This window comes from Mustela nivalis, assembly GCF_964662115.1.
Source record: "Mustela nivalis genome assembly, chromosome: 1".
Taxonomy (NCBI): domain Eukaryota; kingdom Metazoa; phylum Chordata; class Mammalia; order Carnivora; family Mustelidae; genus Mustela; species Mustela nivalis.
The window spans coordinates 212,883,372-212,903,483 of NC_139020.1; the positions used below are offsets into that span (position 1 = coordinate 212,883,372).

General features: G+C 61.0%; 1 protein-coding gene across 19 annotated transcripts in view; it reads right to left on the reverse strand.

The window, feature by feature from the left end:
* The window catches only part of KDM4B (lysine demethylase 4B), a gene marked incomplete at its 3' end in the record, with an annotated part of 132,663 nt that overhangs the window by 48,436 nt on the left and 64,115 nt on the right, over positions 1 to 20,112 (reverse strand). For all 19 annotated transcript variants that reach the window (XM_082734990.1, XM_082734993.1, XM_082734989.1 and 16 more), the window contains 2 exons: positions 5,869 to 5,918; positions 1,573 to 1,676 (listed from right to left, as the gene is read on the reverse strand). In XM_082734990.1, the coding sequence (XP_082591116.1) occupies positions 1,573 to 1,676; positions 5,869 to 5,918 (154 nt within the window). The remainder of the gene's footprint in view (positions 1 to 1,572; positions 1,677 to 5,868; positions 5,919 to 20,112) is intronic.

The following is a 20,112-nucleotide window of genomic DNA, read 5'->3' on the forward strand; positions in this document are numbered from 1 at the left end:
AGCTCTGCTATTGATCTGCTTTTTCTTCTAGAAGTAAATACCATTACAAAGATTTATAAGGGGAGCGCGGGAGTCACTCCCCGCCCCGGGCTGCCAGGAATTCCGATAAGGGGACCCCTGCGGACCTGGTCGGGACATTCATCTGGAGCCTGACACTGGTCCCTGCTGGGCTGGCCTCCGCCTCTGCCCTGCAGGCCTGTGGACCATTGGGGGCCGGGCTGGTGGGGGGAGCCCAGCCTCTGAGAGCCAGCTGCCCCAGGCCAGGAGGCCGCCACCTTCAGGGGACTTTCAGGCATCTGATGCACCAAGTGCAGTGCCAGGCAGATGGTGACACAGTGGAGGGGAGGGTGCCAGCCTGCCGGCTCCTCGGACGGGCCTCTCTCTCCTGGGAAGCAGTGCCCGGAGAATGTTCTCCACAACCCACAGGAAAGCAAGTACTTGTCACTTCTGGGAGCAATGCCGGGTCTGTCTGCGAGGTTCCTGGTAACTGGTGGTGTTCAAATCAGGGGCCGAGGGGAGGAGAGGGAGGCAGAGAAACCTGCGTTTCTCAGACCACGTGCCGCTCCCTGACAGATGACCCCGACGGCTACAGCGAACCCCCAATCTGCACGCTGATGCTATGGGCAATGTGACTGAAATGTCAGAAGCAATTTACAACCCACTGACACTCCCAGCAAGGGTGGGCGTGAGGGTCTGGTCGCAGAACTTGCTCCCATGCCCGACAAATGCTTCTGTAGGGAGATCTGTGGGAACCAGAGTCCCAGGAAGGGCCTCCTCTCCGGGCCTGCCTCCGCTACCCAGACCGGAGTCTGCTCTGGCCTCTCCGGAAGGTTCCCAGCAAATCCCTCTGGTCCAGACCAACCTGGGGATGCAGGCCTAGACCTTCCCATCCAGGAGGCTTATCTGTAGGGAAGGGACTGCCTGCAGCGGAGAGCAGCTGAGCCCCACTCCGGAGCGGAGCCCCTGACGAAAGCCCAGGTCTGGGAGCTGGCCTTCCACGGCCGCCCACCTCCCCACCCCAACTCCCCAGCTTCAGGCCTCATTCATCACTGCCTTTGTTGGGGACAAGCGGAGCACCGCCCCCCCCCCCCCCCCGCCCAGGGCAGTAAACTGAATGAGTTAGCAGTCTTCACCCTGCAGGAGCACCACAGATTTCTTTTCCAAACAGGTATTTACTCTCGCAAAGGACCTCTGCATGGGTCATGGGGTGCGGCCAGAGAGCAGGCCTAAGAGTGGGGGTCAGGGGCACTGCCCAGTTGTCCTGTGGCTTCCCAGGAAGTCTGTGGGAGCTGTCCCTCCACCGCAATCCCAGCCCCGTAGGACCCTGCAGGGCGGGCGGCCAGCAGCCGCAGTGGGCAGGGGACTGGGAGGGAGTTACATAAGGCAAGACCCCACCCATCTCTGCCCTCTTCCATCCTCACCCCCCACCACAGCAGAGCTGGAGGCTGACTGCCCAACCAACGTGCCCTTCCCTGGCTTGCTAGTGTTCTAGAACCTTCTGCGGGCTTAAGAAGCCAGTCTCCGGGGACATGGGTGGTCCCCTCAGCCGGGGCCCTGGTCGCCCCTACGTACCCGGCTGAACGGGATGCCGTACTTCTTGAGGATGATGGGCGAGATGAGGGTCATCTTGTGCCGCAGGAAGGCATCACAGCCCTGGGAGCTCCCGGGGAAGAACCCTGGAGCAGAAAAGACGGGCATCAGTCGGGCGGGCGGCAGCTGAGCAGGCCTACTGTGGCAGCGTTCGCCCCCCATCAGGCGCGGAGCATGGAGCTGTGTGGCCCCCAGGGAACAAAGCGCACAGGAGCCTGCCCAAAGCTGTGCGCTCGGCTAGCGGCAGCGACGGCAGCCCTCAGGCCTCCGGTGAGTGAGCCCAGAGCCAGGAGGGGCCGTGGCCATCTGTGCAACCGAGTATGCCCCCAAGTCACAGATGGGGTGTGGGCCAGGCACAGCTGCACAGGCCGCCCCCTCTGAGCACCCCACACACAGCACCCGCCGCACTGCACGTGCCCCGTGGCTCAGCCAACATAATGGTGCAGCAGGGGGGAGACAGGACACGGAGACGGACGCTCTCAGCCCGGGAAGCCGTGGGCAGTGCTCCCCACACAGCCATGGCTGCAACCAAGAGGAGGAGAGGCCCCCTGTGTGGGCCCCGGAGAGGGAGACTCCAGCTTTCGGCTGACCCTCCGAGGCCTGCGGCGCGGCGGGAAAGGAGCAGAGCAGCCTGACCCCGGCCGACCGTCTGCGACCCACGAGATGCGAGTTCACATCCGGTCTTTCTGTCTCACAGTGCAGGCCACACAGCTCGTTTAAATCAAGGTTTGTGAACGGACAGAAGTCAGACCATCAGCTCTATCTGCTCAGAAACTCTGGCTAACGTAGTTCAGGGACCCTTCCAGTCGCTTGTTGGCTGAAGCTCCCATCAACGATGTGTGGGTCTCAAGGTTAAAGAAAAGCCCCGCGATTCCGTGCAGAGGTGCTGGTCTCCTCACCCGAATCATCAGTGAGAGGCAGCCAGGAAGGGCTCCCTTCAGGACCGGGCCCTGGACACAGCCCGCCCGGGGACCCTCCCGGGAGCCGAGCCAGACTGCGGGCCCCCAGCCTCCGGGCCAGAGCACACACCCCGAGGGCTGGCCAGCTAGAGAGGGCACCCTTGCACGTGTGCGTGTGCTGTGTGCAAGCACAGGGCCCTGCCCACACGCCTGCTGGGGGAGGGGGTGGGGGTTGGGAGGCCCGCCGGCAAGGACACGACTGTGACTGCGAGGTTCTATAAAGTGCGAGGGATTACTGAATCCAGCAACTTTCCTTGGTGCTAAAAGCGTTTCAATTAGAGTTATGGCCCCTGCCGCCCGGCCCGCGGCCTCTCTGCAGTCCCTCTTTTTAATGCACAGTTTAAGTGGCTCTCATTAAAGCTCTAATAAAGGCGCACATTTTAAGTGATTAGCACCAATCGCGCGCCGACACATTAACGCTCTCTCCGTGGGCTCCGCGCCTCTCCCCACGAGCCCATTTGGAGCTCGGCTATTCATTTTCCATATTCATTGCAATCTCATTCCATCCATCTCAATAATGGAGTCTGTGACGCACGCCCCCCAAAAAGTTTGGAAGGGACAGGAAGAGGGCAGTGACTCACTCGCCCTAGAACCTCTCCCATCCTCCGAGGAGGGGCGCAGGGGAAGCAGGGGGCCAGCCCTCCCGCCAGCGCCACAGCTCCCCACCCTCCCCCAGGGCAGACGGCCCCGGTCCCCCTGCCGAGGACTGACTTTAAGAGTCCACGCTGGTCACAAACAGCGATGGCGTGGCCCCCGCAGGCCTCCTCTCCCAACCCCGGCACTGAGTGTCCTGCTCGTGCCCAGAAAGCAAACCAGGCCAGATCCGGGGGCAGCAGGGCCTCGGCTGCAGGAAGGATGTGGAGAGCAGGCCAAGCTCCAGTGAGAGCTGCCATGGCCCCGAAGGACCTCCGTTCTAGCTTTTCTAGGCGACACTCGGTCGTCCAAAGGCAACACTTTTCTTTTCCGCTAGAAAAGGCACGGAGAGGAAGAACACGCTAGGTGCGGCTAGCTGCAAAATCCAGCGGACACTAAAAGCAGAGAAGCAGGCAAAGGGGGGTGAACGCCAGCCCTGTGGCCACCAGAGGGCACCCATGGAGACCACTCTGTGGCACTTTCTTCCGTGGCTGCGGTGGGGTGGGAAGCTCCACAGTGGCCCCCCCAAAGATGGCCACGTCCTGCTCCCCAGAACCTGGGACTATGTTCCCTTCCATGCGGCAGGCCCTCCGCAGATGGGATTAAGTGCAGGACCCTGAGATGGGGGCCCCGGCGTCACCACAGGGTCTCCACGGAAGTGAGGCAGGGGAGGCCCTGTGACCACAGGACTGGGCCACAGGCTAGAGCCGGCGCCTCTGGAGGGAACTGGTCAAGAAGCCTGTATTAATTAATATTTGTATTCTAAATTTGTATTTTAAAAAATACGTCGGGAAAACATTTTAATTTGGTTTTTATTTTAGATCTTAATAAGAGAAATTGCTCTCGGCTAGGACTGTAAGTGGCATTTCTACAGTGAGAAGCGCGGTCCTGCTATGGGGGCTCAGCCCTGCTGTGAAGACACAGCCCACGTTCCCACAGGACAACACCACCGGCCTCGAGGCTGGGCGAGCCGGGCCTGGGGCTCTGGCCCCACTCTGACAAGCCTCCCTCTGTCCTCGTCCTCGGAGAATCAGTGTGTAGCAGGCGTCTGGTGAACAGATGGGCAACTAGCATAGAAGCCCCATTTCCCAGAAAGCTCCACCATTTCTATCTCCAAAGTCAACACGGGCAGGGGAAGAGCACAGTGGGCGTTCCTTGGGGGAGGCATGAGGAAGGGACAAAGGACGGCGGCAGGTCGTTAGGGAGACTGCGCCGAGGCTGAGTGATGGCTTCCAGGTTTCGTGGCTGCCAGCAGGGAGGACTCAGGCTGCCCAGAGGGTCAGAGGGATCGGATGGCCCCTGTGCTGTCCCAGCAGCTCCCAGAGAGCAGGGCCAGATCCCCAACTGCCCCGCCTGCCCAGGGGCTTCTGGCCAACGAGGGCCAAACTCTTGGTGCCAGCGGGGTTTCTCAACACAGTCCCAGGCACTCACAGCCACCTGCTGTCAGAACGGAGCAGGGTGCCACGACGGGGAGCAATGCAGGAACCCCACCAGCCCCTCTGTCAGGAACCCCACCAGCCCCTCCTGGCTCGTCTCCAAGGATGCCATGACCTGAGGGCCTGCCTTTACCCCAAGTGGTCAGTGCCCCCTCTGCAGACACTGCCCGGGACCCTCTCTGACAAATTCAGGCAGCCCAAGAATCCCCCAAGGAGGGGCTGCTGGAGGAGCCCGGGAGCAGGCACACGCGCACAAGCAGCCCGCCGGCCACCACGCAGGCACACGCACACAAGCAGCCCGCCGGCCACCACGCAGGCACACGCGCACAAGCAGCCCGCCGGCCACCACGCAGGCACACGCGCACAAGCAGCCCGCCGGCCACCACGCAGGCACACGCGCACAAGCAGCCCGCCGGCCACCACGCAGGCACACGCGCACAAGCAGCCCGCCGGCCACCACGCAGGCACACGCGCACAAGCAGCCCGCCGGCCACCACGCAGGCACACGCGCACAAGCAGCCCGCCGGCCACCACGCAGGCACACGCGCACAAGCAGCCCGCCGGCCACCACGCAGGCACACGCGCACAAGCAGCCCGCCGGCCACCACGCAGGCACACGCGCACAAGCAGCCCGCCGGCCACCACGCAGGCACACGCGCACAAGCAGCCCGCCGGCCACCACGCAGGCACACGCGCACAAGCAGCCCGCCGGCCACCACGCAGGCACACGCGCACAAGCAGCCCGCCGGCCACCACGCAGGCACACGCGCACAAGCAGCCCGCCGGCCACCACGCAGCTGCGTGGCATGAGCGAGGGGGCCCCGCACCAGACCGCTGCTTTTCCAGACCAAACACAGACTATAAGGCCTAGAGGAGGCTGTGACACAGTGCCAGGAGCCGGGAGCGAGACGGAAGAACGCGGCCACCCTCCCCGGCCTGCTGGAGTCCGCAGTCACACCTGGCAGCTCCGTGCTCACAACCCGGAAAAAAGAGAGTTTAAAGCAATGGCCTCCTGTGCGTCATTCACGAGGTGACCAGCCCCATAGCGGGGGCGGAGTGGGGGGTAGATCTGAGTATGAGTGCGAAAGGAAATGGATATCAGACAGTGACGGCTTCCAGCACCCACCACACCCAGAGATGGAAACTCGCATAGAGAGGGCGACCCGGGAGCACGGGGCTGCCACCCCCCGGCCCCCACCCCTGCCCGCCCGGGGCCCAGCTCCCTCCCGCCCGGGGGCGCACACACGTACCGATGGCCAGCCGCTCCAGGCGCTTGCCGTGCTCCGGCGGGATGGCGTACCTGCGAGAGAAGGGAGGCCCGTCAGACGGGACGGCACATGTGGCCGCCGTGCATCCGAGGGGCCCGGGGGCGGCGGCCACAGCCTCAGATCAGAACTGAACTGCAGCCGCCATGGGTGCTGTGAGAAGGGGTGAAGGGCGGCGGGAAGGTGGCAGGACAGGAACCCAGAGCCAGCCACAGTCCGCGGCCTCCCTGATGGCCTCCCTGGACACCAGGCTGGACGCGCTCCCCGTTCAGCAGCGCTAAACCTCTATGAGGCTTAAAAAGGCAAACCTAAAAAAGTGAGCCCAGGATCGGAGCTGCAGGGGAGGGGCTGGAGGGCCCCCCACCCCCCCACCCCCCTGCACCCCTCGGCAGTCTCCTTGCCTCCCACGCCCCCAGCCCCAGGAGCCTCCCGGGAAGATGCTCAGGAGCGAGACACACTTCATTTGTCGCCATTCCCCACGGTTTATTTGTACACATTTTACGTCTGAAAGATTCCTGAGGCCCTGTCAGAAATAAGAAAGATGGAAGGTGGACGTTTGCAAACAGATGAAGCCAGAGGGACCCCCCGCTGACGGCTGTGTGCGGAAGCTGGCGTGCCGGGGTGGCAGGGCCTCTCTCCCGGGCGGGACAGCCTGGGCAGGCGGTGCCGAGCGGCCACCCCCAGCTGATGCGCCACCCCGGACTCGGAGGAAGACGTCCGTGTTCAAGCACCGGCGGGCAGAACTGGGGTGTGGGTCCTTAACGCTGAGCGCAGGCGTCTCTCTGTCCCAAGGAGGAAGGAACACAGTGAAGACTCCATCCCCACAGCTACTGCGGCACCCCAAGCCCCATCGGGGAGAAACTCCAGGGCCACGCTTCTCGCCCAGGGGGGATCCTGCCCCCACGGGTCTCAGGGCCGTGTCTGAGGACATCTGTGATTGTTATAACCACAGGACAAGGTGCTTCCAGTGCAGAGGGGGTGGGTCAGGGTGCTGCTCAGCCCCCACAGCGCCCGGGGACAGCCCGCAGACGACCCACCCCACGTCGACGGTGCTGAGGGGAGAGCCCCTGCGTCAGCACACCCCACGTTCTAGAACGAGTCCGATGGGGGGGCGTGTGGCACAGCACACCCTCCATCCTCCCTCTCCGTGCAGGAGGCAGGATGGAAGAGCCGGGGACCGGGAAGCCGGCCCAGACTCTGCAGCTGGCTCAGTCCATTCCAATCAAGAGGGTGATTAGTGCTTTTTAATAAAATAAAAGGGGGCAGGGGCAGGAGATAAGGCAGTCTCTAATCTACCAGGATAAAAATAATTAATTTCTGGGCACACCGCAGGGCCCTGGAGGAGACGGCCCAACACCTTCGATTCTGTGCTCACCGGAGAATTTTCCACCGTCTGAACAAAGACGAGGTGACTCTTCTTTAAACAGCTTTTTATCACTGACGTAAGGATGATAAAAGTTAATCCCAATCCCAAGCACCTTTGTGGGATTAACGTCCCCCCAAACAAGGAAATGAAACATTCCGGTCCTTGTGGGAAGATGCGGAGGACGGGAGGAACTAATTTACGGCTCCCAGGCTGTGATGATTAATGCAATATCCCCGGTCTACAATGCTGCTTTCACTTAATTACCGCCTGTAATTGGGAGTTGTAAAGATAAGATTAATTGAATCTGGTGGATGTTAAAAGTTTAATACGTTGGAGCGTGGCTCCTCTGTTATCAGAAAGCGCAGGCCGCTGGACGCCAGGCCGGGCGCTCAGAAGAGCGGCCCCTGGAGGGTTACAAAGGATGGCTGGACACAAAGCCAACAGCCACAGGGACTTCTGGGCTCCAACGGCCAAGGAAAAGCTGCCCTCCCGCCACGTCGAACAACCCAGAGACAGCCTCAGGGTGCCGAGAAGCCCTGGCACCGGCGACATGCCCCCCAGCCCACCCCCCGGGGCCTCGACAAGATGCAAGTCTCAGATCTCAGGGGAAGGCGAGCGGAACCAGGGCACGGGATCTCTCAACACACAACTCTGAGCGAGCCCAGGCCGCCTGCCTGGAGGGGGATCAGTGAAGGCTCCCTCTACCACTCCTTCCAAAGGCTTCGAGAAACTCCAGCCCACGGAGCCCTCTCTCCACGCCATGGCCCTCGGGGCGCCCTGGGAGGCCCCGCACAGTGGGGGCCCAGGTGAGCCTCCCAACAGGGCTGGACATTCCCCCCTGGAGAAAAGTCCCCCCGGCCCCATGGGGCCCCTACAGCTGCCTGGTCCCAGCCCCATCTTGCGTCCCGCCACGGGCAGAGACGTCCCTGACTCTCGGCCCCCCTCCGGGGGAAAGAAGGGCCGTGTGGGTGGAGCCGTCTGCTTGCCAGTCCCCGAGGCGGGAGCATCTGTCTGGCCATTAGCAAGCGAGTTCTTGGGAACATAAAACAGAGTCGGTTTTATTGGTCACCAACATGGGGGCAATTTATCTCGCTCCCCAGGAACTCCGCCCCCATCACAAGGTCAAATATCATGGCCAAACTCACTCCATTCGGCCGGCCAGCGCGCCCCTCTGGACACGCAGCTGCAGCTGCCGGCAGCAAAGCGCTGCTGCACGGCGTCCTCGGCCGGCCAGCCTCCCCGGCTGCTCTGGTCCAGTCCATTCTGGTGGCCAGCAGGCAGCTGCCCCGGCCTCTCTCCCCTCCCACTCAGCCCCAGAGCCCTCTCAGAACCTCCCTCCTCTGGTTCTCCCCATCCCTCTCAGCCAGTGTCAGGAAACCCCTCTGCCAAGGTTAGCCTTCAGCCCTGAGGCCGTCCTCTTGGTCCAACAGCCCAAGGCTTCCCCCAGGGCCAGCCAAGTCCCAGCCCCAGTTGGCACCAGACAGCTCCTCCCCCAGGCCCGGGCTGCCCCTGGCTGGCCCTCACTTCAGGACAGCCCGAGGGGCCCAAAGGGTCTGCAGCCCAGCACCCACGTCACGGTGGAACGGTCTGGAGAAGCCGGATAAGGACGTGGGCAGAGCGATCTCCAGAATGCGGTGAGCGTGAGAGGGCGAGCAAACCGGAGGCTTCCGAGAGCAGAACCAGAAATGGGGAGTGCAGGGGCGGGTGGGGAGGGGCGCGGAAGGCTGCAAGAGGAACGGGCACCCGTGAGGGCCGCTCAGACCCCTTGCTTGTGGCCGCCTGAGGGAAGCATGGGCTACGATCGGACATACGGTGTGTCCTGGTCCTGAGGTCGGCCGGGCAGGAGTCTGGAACGTTCTCCACGGTGTCCCGTTGGGGTCTTTATCTCTGTATTTCACCAGCCCTGCCCTTCGGCACATTCTCTCTGCTTCCGAACGCTCCACACCAAGTATATCCGGGCATCAGTAAACCGGAAAGTTCTGGCAAAGTTGCCACTGTCGGAACGGTTGCCCTGGCCACCTCCAGGTGACCCTGCAGGGCTGCAGCTGGACCCGACAGGCTCCATAACCCCGGGTTTAATGCCGTGGAATTGCCCAGAAGGCCGGGAGAGCCAGATTCAGGCGTCATTTGCCAGAAGCCCTTCTCGGAAAGGCAGTTGTCTGCAAGCGTCGGGGGTTTCAGGGAGAAAATAAAAACAGTTTTAGATTAGGAGTTAACTACACGGAGGCAATGGGAGAGACCAGAGCCCCAGGCACCAGGCCCCTCAGGTGAGGATGTGTGGTGCGCCGTGGTTCAAAGACCACCACTGTCCAGCCATTTCCCAGTTCAAACGACCCGCCAACCAGCAGGAGCACGCGAGCGGACAGACCCGCACTCAGGCCCCGAGCTCCTGAACGAAGCGACACCCAGGTCTGGGAGGGACCAGAAGCACTGCTCCCGGACGGCGGGCACCCCCCAGCCTTCCCCGCTCCCTCCTTCACACCTCGAGGCACTCGCAGGGCATGCATCCCCTCCAATCACGGCCACCCCAAGAAGGCAAAGCTGAAACCCTCAGACGTGCTGCAAGGCCTGGGTGCAGAGCAGAGCGCGATGACATCCGGGCCCCGCGGCCCGACACACGGCAGGGGCCGACCCATCTATGAGGGCAGCCTGGAGGCCGGGGAGCTGTGCCATCCGGCCGGCCCTGACCTACACGTCTTAACACTGATGCCAGAGGGCACGAGGTCTTGCCGGCCCTGCGGAGGCCAGGCCTGAGTCTAAGCTGGTGGCAGTCCCACCTTGGGGACACCGCGTGGCCCCAGAAGAAAGGAGGTCTCTGCCTGCACGCGTCCCAACAGACTCGGTGGGCCTGATAAAGACACTCCAGGGCTGGTGGCGCTGGGCAGGTGGTGGGTGTCCAACCTGGCGACCAGGCAGCTTGCGGGGCCGGACAGGGCTGGGTAATTAAAAGGAGAGGCGTCCTCTGCGGCCAAGGGACAGGCTGCTTCCATTTTACTGACCCACCGGCCCGGGAAAGTCTTCCTGTCCGCCGCGGAGGATGCTATTAATAGTGTCATTTTCTTGGTGTTTTGTTTATTCCCCTGGAATGGCTTGATGGATGTGAATAATTATCAGACTATAAAAGCCAGCAAATGTGCTATTTTCTATCGCTCTAAATCATCAAACAAATAAAGTGTGAAACAGCATTTTTGAATATAATTTTCCCCTCTAATGGCTTAGAATTATTATCAAGAACAATGAAAATAAATAAGCAAATGCCTTCTGAGTTAAAAATTAAATGAGTGTGTCACGAAGAGGAACACAGACCATCTTGGAGAGCAGGGACTGCTCCGGAGCCATTAGTTATGAAGACGATGAGCAGCAGGGCTCCGGGCCGTGCAGGCCCCCTCCAGCCAGAGGCATGAGTGCCCTTGGCTGCCTGGCCGGTGTTGGGGGGAACAGGATGTCTTGGATGAGGGCACTGGGGAACCCTGTGAGCCCAGCTGACCCCTGGAAGCCACCCAGGATCCTGCATGTTGTTGTCCCACACAACCCCCACGGAGACAGCCACACGGAACAGCAGAAAGGCTGCTGGGGGGCCGGCCTCTGCCTCACCTCTCCCGGGCCACGGACGGGAGACACCAGAGGGACTGCTGACTTTCAGAGCAGCAAGGAAACCCACACTCATGGGACAAAGGACGAACAACGTGAGACTCCGCCAGAAGGAACCCCACCCACCGCACAGAGCCCAGGGGCTGCTCCAGCCGGCCACCCCTCATCTCCTCGAACACGCTGGCTGCCGCAGGCTGCAGGGGCCCGTTCCAGGTGGACTCCAGGTCCCTTGCAGTTACTGCCACAGTAATAAGTCTTGCTGGGGGCCAAGGCTCTCAACCCCCAACTGCCCTTCTCATGAGGTCCTGCAGCCCCCGCTGGGGCCCCCACGTGGAACCATCTTGCTGGGAGTCAGGACGTGCAACACTGTCTTTTTTTCTCCCCAAGACTCATGCACTCTCTGCCGATGACAGTCGCCCAACCTGACAGCTTCTGCTGTATGAGGCTCCCGGCGACCAGGTGCCGTGATGAACAGCCTCATCTCCCCGGCCTTCCTCTCCGTTGAGGAACGTGTGCCAAGAGCGGGGGTCCAGCCAGGAGCCCTTTGGAAATGTCAGCTCAGCCTGATGCGTGTTGGAGGGTGAGGAAGTTAATTTCACAGTGTGTGCACAAGGCCTGGGCAGACAGGCCCCTGGCCGTTTAACACGCTGTAATTACGGAAACAGAAACAAGAAGGCAGAGGCTACTGGAAGTGCTGAGACCATGTGTCGAGTAGGAGGCCACCTGGCACGAGCCGGCCACCCACGCCAAGCCCAGGAGGCCACGGCAGCTCCAAATGCCAGCAGCCCCGCCAGGGCCCCCATGTGCCGAGCATGCGGAAAAGCCATTACTGCTGCGATCCCCAAATATAAAGCCCCACCTCAGCCCACAGCCCGCACCTGCTCTCACCACACAGCGGCCGGACAGTTCCAGCACACAGAGCCGTGGTCTGGGCGGGCCGAGCAGAATGACCCAGTCACGGAATGGGCCACCCCACAAGCCTCCACCATCTCTGAGCCAGTTAGTGGAGCACGAGGGCCCATAGAAACACAGTCACAAGTGGGCACCCCTCATCTGAGCCACAGCAACACATCAGGTGACTTCTGTGTCCAGCATTTCACGAATGGCAGGTAAGTTAAGCCTCAGTAAATCTATTAGCAACACCCCAGCCCCATGAACATGGGAGTGATGAGTTCATCCCTGCCCAAGTTTCTAGGCTCAGGGCCACAGATGCACTTGGCTCTTCAGTGTCTTCTGGGCCTTGAACCAAGGCATCCATTGGTTAACATGAGCTCTGTCAGAGGAACTAGAAACCTGCAGATAACCCCTCTGGAAAAGGCACCAGGCCCCGGTGGTTTTACTAAGAGCCCCACAAAACCTTCACACTAAAGGGCTGCACCCGCTTATGCACATTACTAACAGGAAAATCAAATGCTACTGAACTCCTTCTACAAATCTGGCATATTTTTGAATGAATGAATGAATGAACAGGAAACCCTGTCACCAACACCGGACAAAGACACACAAGAAAATGCTAGGGCAGTCTCTCACAGCTGCCAAGTCCTAAATTAAACCTTGGAAAAATCAGACAGTGAAGTGTATTACAAGACCAAGAAGGACTTGTAACCCTCAGGGTTGCAAAGACAGCCCAACAAACAAAACTCTGTGTAAGATTCCAAGCCATTCAGTATGAAAGCTCTTAGCCAACTAGGACTGGGAGGGACCTCCCATGATGAGAAAGGAGAGGCATTCTGGAAAGTTGGGAGCAAGGCAAGCTGCCCACTATCACAGCACTCCTCAGCACCATACTGAAGACGCTAGCCGCTGTCACAGGCCAAGGAAAAAAGATAAGAGGACAGTAACGACTAGAAGGGAAGAGACAAACTCTTTCATGAACAACACAATGTTCGACTTGGGAAAGTGAAGAACAAGCTGGTAAATGAAAGAACGAAGCATCCCAGTAAGGGAGCAGGACAAACCACCGGCGCCAGGACAGCCTGACGTCCCTTGCGCCAGAAAGACGTTCTCAGCAGGCCACGAAGCCCCCTAGGGCAGACTCCACCCTTGTCTGTGGCCCGGAAGCAGGAGCTGCTCCCCACCAAGGAGGTCAAACACAAGCCTGGGCATGGGCCCACTAATGACAGAATCGCAATCTGACCCAGGAGAGCCGACACACATCTCTGCAAAGCGGGCGCGGCCCAGTCACGCCACCATTCGTCACCTCTGAACAGAGCCCGAGACCCACAAACACGTTTCGGAATGCCCCCTCACCTGTGAGCCGGTCCCTTAGGAAATAAGGTAAGGGGACCAGCTCGTGACCTGACCTGAGGACCGACTAACTTCAAGACACAGGGTGGTGGGGGCTCTAAGCTGGGTGTGAGCCGGGGGGCTTTATCGTGATGGGTGGCGTGTGAAAGGCAACTAGTAATAGTCACGCAGGGTGGCCCGGGTCATCCGGGGCCGATGTCACCCCACACACTGGTCGGGAGAAATAAAAGATGTTAGAAAAACCAGCCGACTGACTGACTTGCCTTTAAACCCCGAGGAAAGAGGTGCACAGACCTGCAGAGATGGACAGCCTGGGGGCCCCGTGCCCACGGGGATGGGAGGAGGAGGAGCCATTACCAGCCCAGTCCACCCGGGAGGGGAGAGAGGACCTGGCCTGGGGACGGAGGGGACTCTGGGACCCTGTCCCAGCTACTCCAGACAGAACCCAGAGTGCATTTCCAAGTCTCTCGGGCCCAGGGATAGCCCCACATGGCTCTTGGTCACCGCTGCAGCGGGGAGCTCCGCCCGGACTGCACAGCCCCCTCCCGGAGTGGGCGGCTAGAACGGTCTGACGGCAAATGGACGCCTGCCCAATTTCTATTGAGAAATCCCACCTTTTTTTTTTTTTTTTTTTTTAGATTTTATGTACTTATTTGACAGAAAGAGAGGCAGCGAGAGTATAAACACAAGCAGGGGGAGTGGGAGAGGGAAAGCAGGCTTCCTACCAAGCAGGGAGCCCGATGCGGGGCTCGATCCCAGGACCCGGGGATCATGACCAGAGCCAAAGGCAGAGGCTTAATGACTGAGCCTCCCAGGCGCCCAGAGAAATCCCATCTTAACTTCCAAGGAACCTCGTTCCACAGAGTCAGCCCCCCTCATTTGTCCCGGTGCTGGGGCCCCTTTATGCGCTGAACACAAACCTTGCTGTGGAGATAGGATCGGCCGAGGACCAGGGCGGCTGGTTCCCAGGAAAGAGCCTCATTGAGCCGTGGCGGTTTTATCTTTAATGGATCGTTTTACGGGACAATAGGCGATGGAATTCGGTATCTGGCACAAGCAGTGTCAAGGATTTCAAATAATGACATTTCTATTGAAGCGCACGCAGGAAATAAACAGCAGAAACCAGGAGTCTCCGACGGGAGGCCCGCGCCGAGGATGCCGGACGATCGGGCTCCTGTGCGGAGACAAGGGGAGGGCGTGGGCACGGGGGGCGGCCGAGGCCTCTCGCAGGGCCCTGGGTCCCACCTGCCCCGGCACCAGCCCACGGGAATGGGGGACGCGGGGGCTCCGGGCCCGGCTCACACGTGGCCAGCCCATGTTAACGAAGAGAGACACTTCACAAGGTGAGCGGTGCCGAGCCTGCCATTAAATGTTACCGACTTGGAGGCATCTGATCCCAAGCCCCAGGTTATTTTAGACCTGGGAATTATTTCTGTTACAGGACGGGACTGAAAACACCAAGTCACATGCGTGCTTGTTTTTGATGTTTTTAAAGCGGCGGGAGGGGGTGCCTTTGAGGCTTCCAAAGGCAGGCACTGAAGATGGGGCACCCAGGCCCACCGGCAAAGGGGGACCCGGAACCCCCAGTCTCCCCCTCGAAGAACTGACCTGAATTCCCACTCATAATGCGGGCCGGAGGTGGCCTCCCGTGGCGCGCACACCGCAGGGCCACAGGCCAGCTGCCCTGGCCCCCGAGCTGCTCGGGGCGGCATGTGCTAGAGCGGGGACGCCCCCCCATGCACTGCGTTGAAACCTGGGTGCCGTGTGCACAGGCAGGAACAGGGACAGGTCTGAAGAGCATGGGAACTCGGAAGGGACGCGGCTGAAGATGGCAGTTCGCTGTGGTCTGTGGCCGAGGCATCGGAGAGGCCAGTGTCAGCCACCCCACGTCGCAGCGGCACGAGCCAGGGTCACAGCTACGAGCCAGGCGGGGCCGGGGAGGGGGGTGAGAGCCCAGCCAGGAGGACATCTTCAACGTGGGGGGAGGCTCGGGTCTGCTAAGTGATTTCCCACGTCCTGGACACGTTGGCGTTCGTTGTCACACACAGCCACGGATGCCAAGGCCTACGGACCCTCATGTGGGCACACGCTGACAGGGAGGCCCCGTGTGTCTCTGATGTACCCTCTCACCGATAGGGCTGGCTCCGGGGAGCACACAGCTCACACCAGCCTTACAAACAGGCACCCCGGGGACTCCAGCTTCACACTAGGCTGAATCTCAGCATGCTGTCCAGGAGGCCAAGGCCATGGGCCACTCGGGGTCACTCCTGGGGTCAGGCCAGGCCCTGGCGCTTCGGGGGGGAGTTAAGCTCATGCCTGGGCTAAGTTGGCCACACTCAGCATCAGGCCGGCGGGAGCGGACAGACCGGCCCTCCGAGGGGCCCGAGGGAGGGCGCCGACAGGTCCCGTCCTGGTGAGCAGCTGGGCGGTGGCCCTCCGCTCCGTCTAAGGCCATGAGGCCTCCCGGCCTCCTGCTGCTGGGCCAGCGTGAAGGGGAAGCGCATTCCCAGCCAGGTTTTTAAGCCAAGTTGACAAAGCCTTGTGCTCTCTCCCCTCCCAGCTTTGCAGGCCTCTCCCTTCAGCCGATAGCAACCTCACTAGCAGGAGAGAAATTTGCCATGGAAACCAGACCCTGTACGCAGACCCCGAATCGCTGATGGCTCGTCTGCGGTACCAGGTGGGGGGCGGGGGGAGCATCTCCTGGCCAGGCTGGCCTCGTCTCGGCACGGGGAGGAGGGGTCCCCACCGCCAGCCACAGACTCAGCAGCTCCTGATCCAAACACCGCTGCCGGGTTGGAGGACCCCAGGACGGGAACTCGTGCCCAGTGGTGACCTTTCCCACAGAGGAACCGACAGCCTCTTAGACAGCCGGGAGCAGGAGCTCGGGCGGCCCCACAGCCAAAACCCTGCATCTCTCAATTTACTCTGTGTGCGCATCACCACGCTTGGAACAGAGGACTCCAAAGTCTGGGGCCGTGGGCTCCTGCCAGACCAAGCCGGGGGGGCTATGTCTGCGAGCAGCAGGAAGAGCGAAGAGGAGGGCGTCCCGGGGAGAAGGGCACCAGCCTGACCTGCCGGCCCCAGGCCCCTAAATCGCCGCCCGCACCCACCCTCCCCTCTTGCTGGAATGTGTCTGGGGGAAGAAACCACCCACCACCAACCTTCTAGTCCCACAGTCCCACCCCCCGGCCTGGCCACCCTCCCCCCGGGCCCCTCTCCACGGACTGCCCAGCTCCGTCTCCTCCCACAGGCCTCAGTCCCATGGGCTTCCCTGACCTTGGCTGGGGCGTGCCAGCCACTGCCCAGCCCGGGCCTGCTCTGGGGTGCAGACCCACACCGTCACCTCCCGTCCTGACAGGGGGTGTCCACACCGGCATGGTTCATGCTGGACCCAGAGTGCACACTCCATCGGGACGTGAGCTGAGGCAAGAAACCCACTTTGCTCGGCACCTGCCCCTTCCCCACCCCCCACCTGTGGTTGGACAGTGTATGCCAGGCTCCCGGGCTGTAAGTGTGGTCATGTGACCAGGCACTTGCCACCAAGCGGGCAAGAGAAGCCTGGGTCGTGCCTCCTATGCCTGCCCATCAAAATTTCTGGAACACGTTCGCCCATCTTGCCCGACCTGGACACCCAGGGTGACCTCCGCCGAAGCCACATGCTTCAGACAGCAGAGCCTCTGCCAGCCTGAGTTCCCATCTCTGTCTCATGCAGGAACCCACCAAACTCAGCGTTCAGTTTGGCGGGGCTTGATTCAGGGACTATTCTAGGGACCCCGTAAGAAAAGCATCCTGGCCCTCCCACACCTTCAAGTCCAAGCCACCTACCTGTGCCACCTGGGACAACCCTGCTGCCAAGGCTGACAGGCCACCCTCTCCCAATTCGAGGGGCAGCATGGAGCAGTGGCAGGGAAGATGGGCCAGACCCCAGACCCGCCACCCCCAAGCTCCGTGTTCCTGAACAGGTGTCCGGCCAGCCTGTGCCTCCCCTGAGCAGGGGGGAGGCGTGGAGCTGCACCAAGCACCCCCATGGTCCCCACTGTCAGGACTCCTCATTGCGCCCCCGCGTGCAGTAATGGACCGCATACACGAGCATCAGGCAGGAACTCTAAAGCGGCGTGCGCAGCTGGCCCAATGCAGAAAAAGCCTGAACGCCCATCACCCGGGCACGGAGGAACAGATGGAAGCAGAGTCGTACCGCAGAAGGCCCTCCAGCCACGGAAACCAATGAACTCCAGCCACACCAAACAGGGTGGCCCTTCCTCCCCGGCTCCTGGCAGAAACGCAGAGTAAGGATGTGTCTATCTGTACGGCGCTCAGACCCACACACCATCCAGCCACGCGGCCTGGGTCCACAGACACACGCAGGAGAAGGATCCAGAGAAGCAGCGATGCAAGCCCCATCAAGCCAGGAGGAGGAGAGGCAGAAGGACGGCTGTTAGCTCTGGGCGGGGAGGAGCCCTCGGTGGGCAGTAGGGGGAGGGGGTTCGTTTCCCAGCACTGTCGGGGTTACGCGGGGGTGACCGTGGTCATCCGATAAATGGTACATAGAGATCTATCTTTGCAGGCTGGACGTGTTTTGTGCGTTCTTTGCACCACACTATAGTTCGCCACGTAGGCGATATGACAGACATGGTTCTCAGATGCCCGAGACGCCCACGCCTAGCCCCTGCTCACAGGGACTCTAGTGTTCCCGTGGTACTGCTGTGAGGGGTTTTTGCTGTTATAACTAAGTTCCCACCTCAGGAGACCCTGATACAGGGAAACTACCCTGGGTGGGCCTGACCTAAGCAGGTAAGGGGCCCTTCTTCATGTCCAAGGTACCAGTGGGAGGGGATCCCGGGCCGGCCTAAGATTGGAGGGAGACACACGGCAAGCCCTGAGTGACCTCCAGATGCCGACAGGAGCCCAGGGCTGGCAACCAGCAAGGATGCGGGGCCTTGTTCCTACCACTGAAAGGAACAGAACTCCGCCAACAACCTAGACGATCCCAGGGTGCACCTTCCCCAGGGCCCAGCGGCACCTCCATGCCAGCCTTTGGGAGCTTCAACTGAGGTGCTAGCGGGTCCATGCCTCAGTTCTGAGCTACAGAACCTGAAGCAAAGAAAGACAGGCCACACGCCCGCTGGCTGGTCACGCAGCAAGCAAACACCAGCCGCCTGCACGCGAGGTCAGGGGAAAAGAAACACATCAAAAATCCCCACCCGGAGGGGCGCCCGGATGCTCACGTCTGCCACCACGGGCACTGGGCGCAGGCCGCGCTATTCGCAGCTCTCTTCCCCTTCCCGATTTGTTTTTTGCTTTTTTTTATTTGTTCTTTGTTTTTTTTTTTTCAGCATACACTTCAAACAGAATAACACGGAAACTGGGAAGAGTGACTAAGCACGGGTGACACCTGATGGCCCACCTCAGCCAGGGGACCGAGGCAAAGTCTGCAGCGACAAGCTGTCCCCCAAGATGGCGTCAGGAGAAGAACACCTGCCTGGGAGGTGTTCCTCCCCAAGCCCATCCCCCCCAGCCCATCCATTCCTACCAAACCCCTGCCCTGTCCCCCGCGCCAACCATCAAGGCGCGCCCAAAACCAGGGAAGTCTGAGAACCCGTCCCAGCCTGGAGGAGCCCAAGGAGACGTGACGACTCTGTTGTCACGTGGGAGCCTGGGACAGGGTCCTGGGACGGAAAAGGGACACTGGGGGAAAATGAGGAAATCGGAATAAATAGAGGACTTTGCTTATGGAGAGTGTAGCAACACGGGTCTGTTAACTGCGACAGGGTCCCAGCCCGATGGGGGAGCCCAGCAGGGACTCGATGGGGGTGATGGGGTCGCCTTGACCAGCTCCTCCGCAGTGCCATAAAACTAAAACAGTTCTAAACACCAAAGCCTCTTTTCATGAAAAGAGCATGCGGCCAAAACGGGGGGTAGAGGGACCCGGGAAACCACGGGAGGCACGAGGAGAGCGCCCCACAGCCCAGTGTTTGCCTGGGGTGCGTTGCGACACCCAGACCCCGATTCCTAGACCCACCGCCCTCCCCCAGCGCCTCCCCAACCCCCCCGCCGTGCGGCTGCCCACCGTACGGGCTCCTGGCGAGGCGTCAGGCCACCCGCGATGCCAGAAGAAGCCCCACTCCCTCTCCCTGGCTTCTTGAGAAAAGCATATGGCGAGATTTTTCCTTAGCAGAAGGCTGACCTTCCTCTGCTTAGCATGATGTTAAAATCACTTTGCATTCCCTGAACAAACACCGACCGCCAGCAGGCCGCGGGAGGCGAGGAGCCAGCCCACAGGCACGGATCCACCACCCGCCGTGTGGAGCCCCGGGGGGGGGGGGCAGCACCCCAAAACACGCCAGGTTTCCGGGGTCCTCTGATCCCCGCCAAGTGGCACCCAGCCCATGCTCTCACGTGGCACGCGGTGTTGCCAGAACAGTGCCAGGCGATCAGACTTTGGGCGTGTGACACCGGAAGAAAGGAAGCAGACACACGGGGTGGTCTGAAACGCGCAGTGCAAGGCGCCACGCCGTGCAGACTTCTCCGGAATGGCCTGTCATACTCACTGTGGTGACTAACGACACCGTCCCACTCTCTCAGTCCAGTGACACCTGATGCCCGGCTTGCGACGCGAAGGTGTTGCCGGCATCAGGAGTTCATTCTCCAGGGCTGAAATCAGCTTTCAGATTTTGCTCTACACGCTCCCGACAAGCAGGAGGTCTGTGGTTCTGACCCAGACGCTGGGCCGAGGGCTCTGGGAAAGCCAGGAGGGGACCTGGGGGGCCGACCCGGCTATCATTCCCTGCGCGGCCCCCGACACTTACTCCTGTCCCCTGGAAGGGGACACTGGGCACACAGGTCAGGCACACTGGAACAAAGGACATTCAGCTCTGCAGCCGCAGTCCCTGTCCCAAGAGGAGACTCTGCAAGGGGAACAGAGAAGACACTCCCTGCCCACCCACGGCCCTGCGCACCCAGCAAGGGAAGCCGAGTGCCACAGCGGGTCCCTCCGCAGGCAGCTGAGGTACCCAGCCAGAACCAGC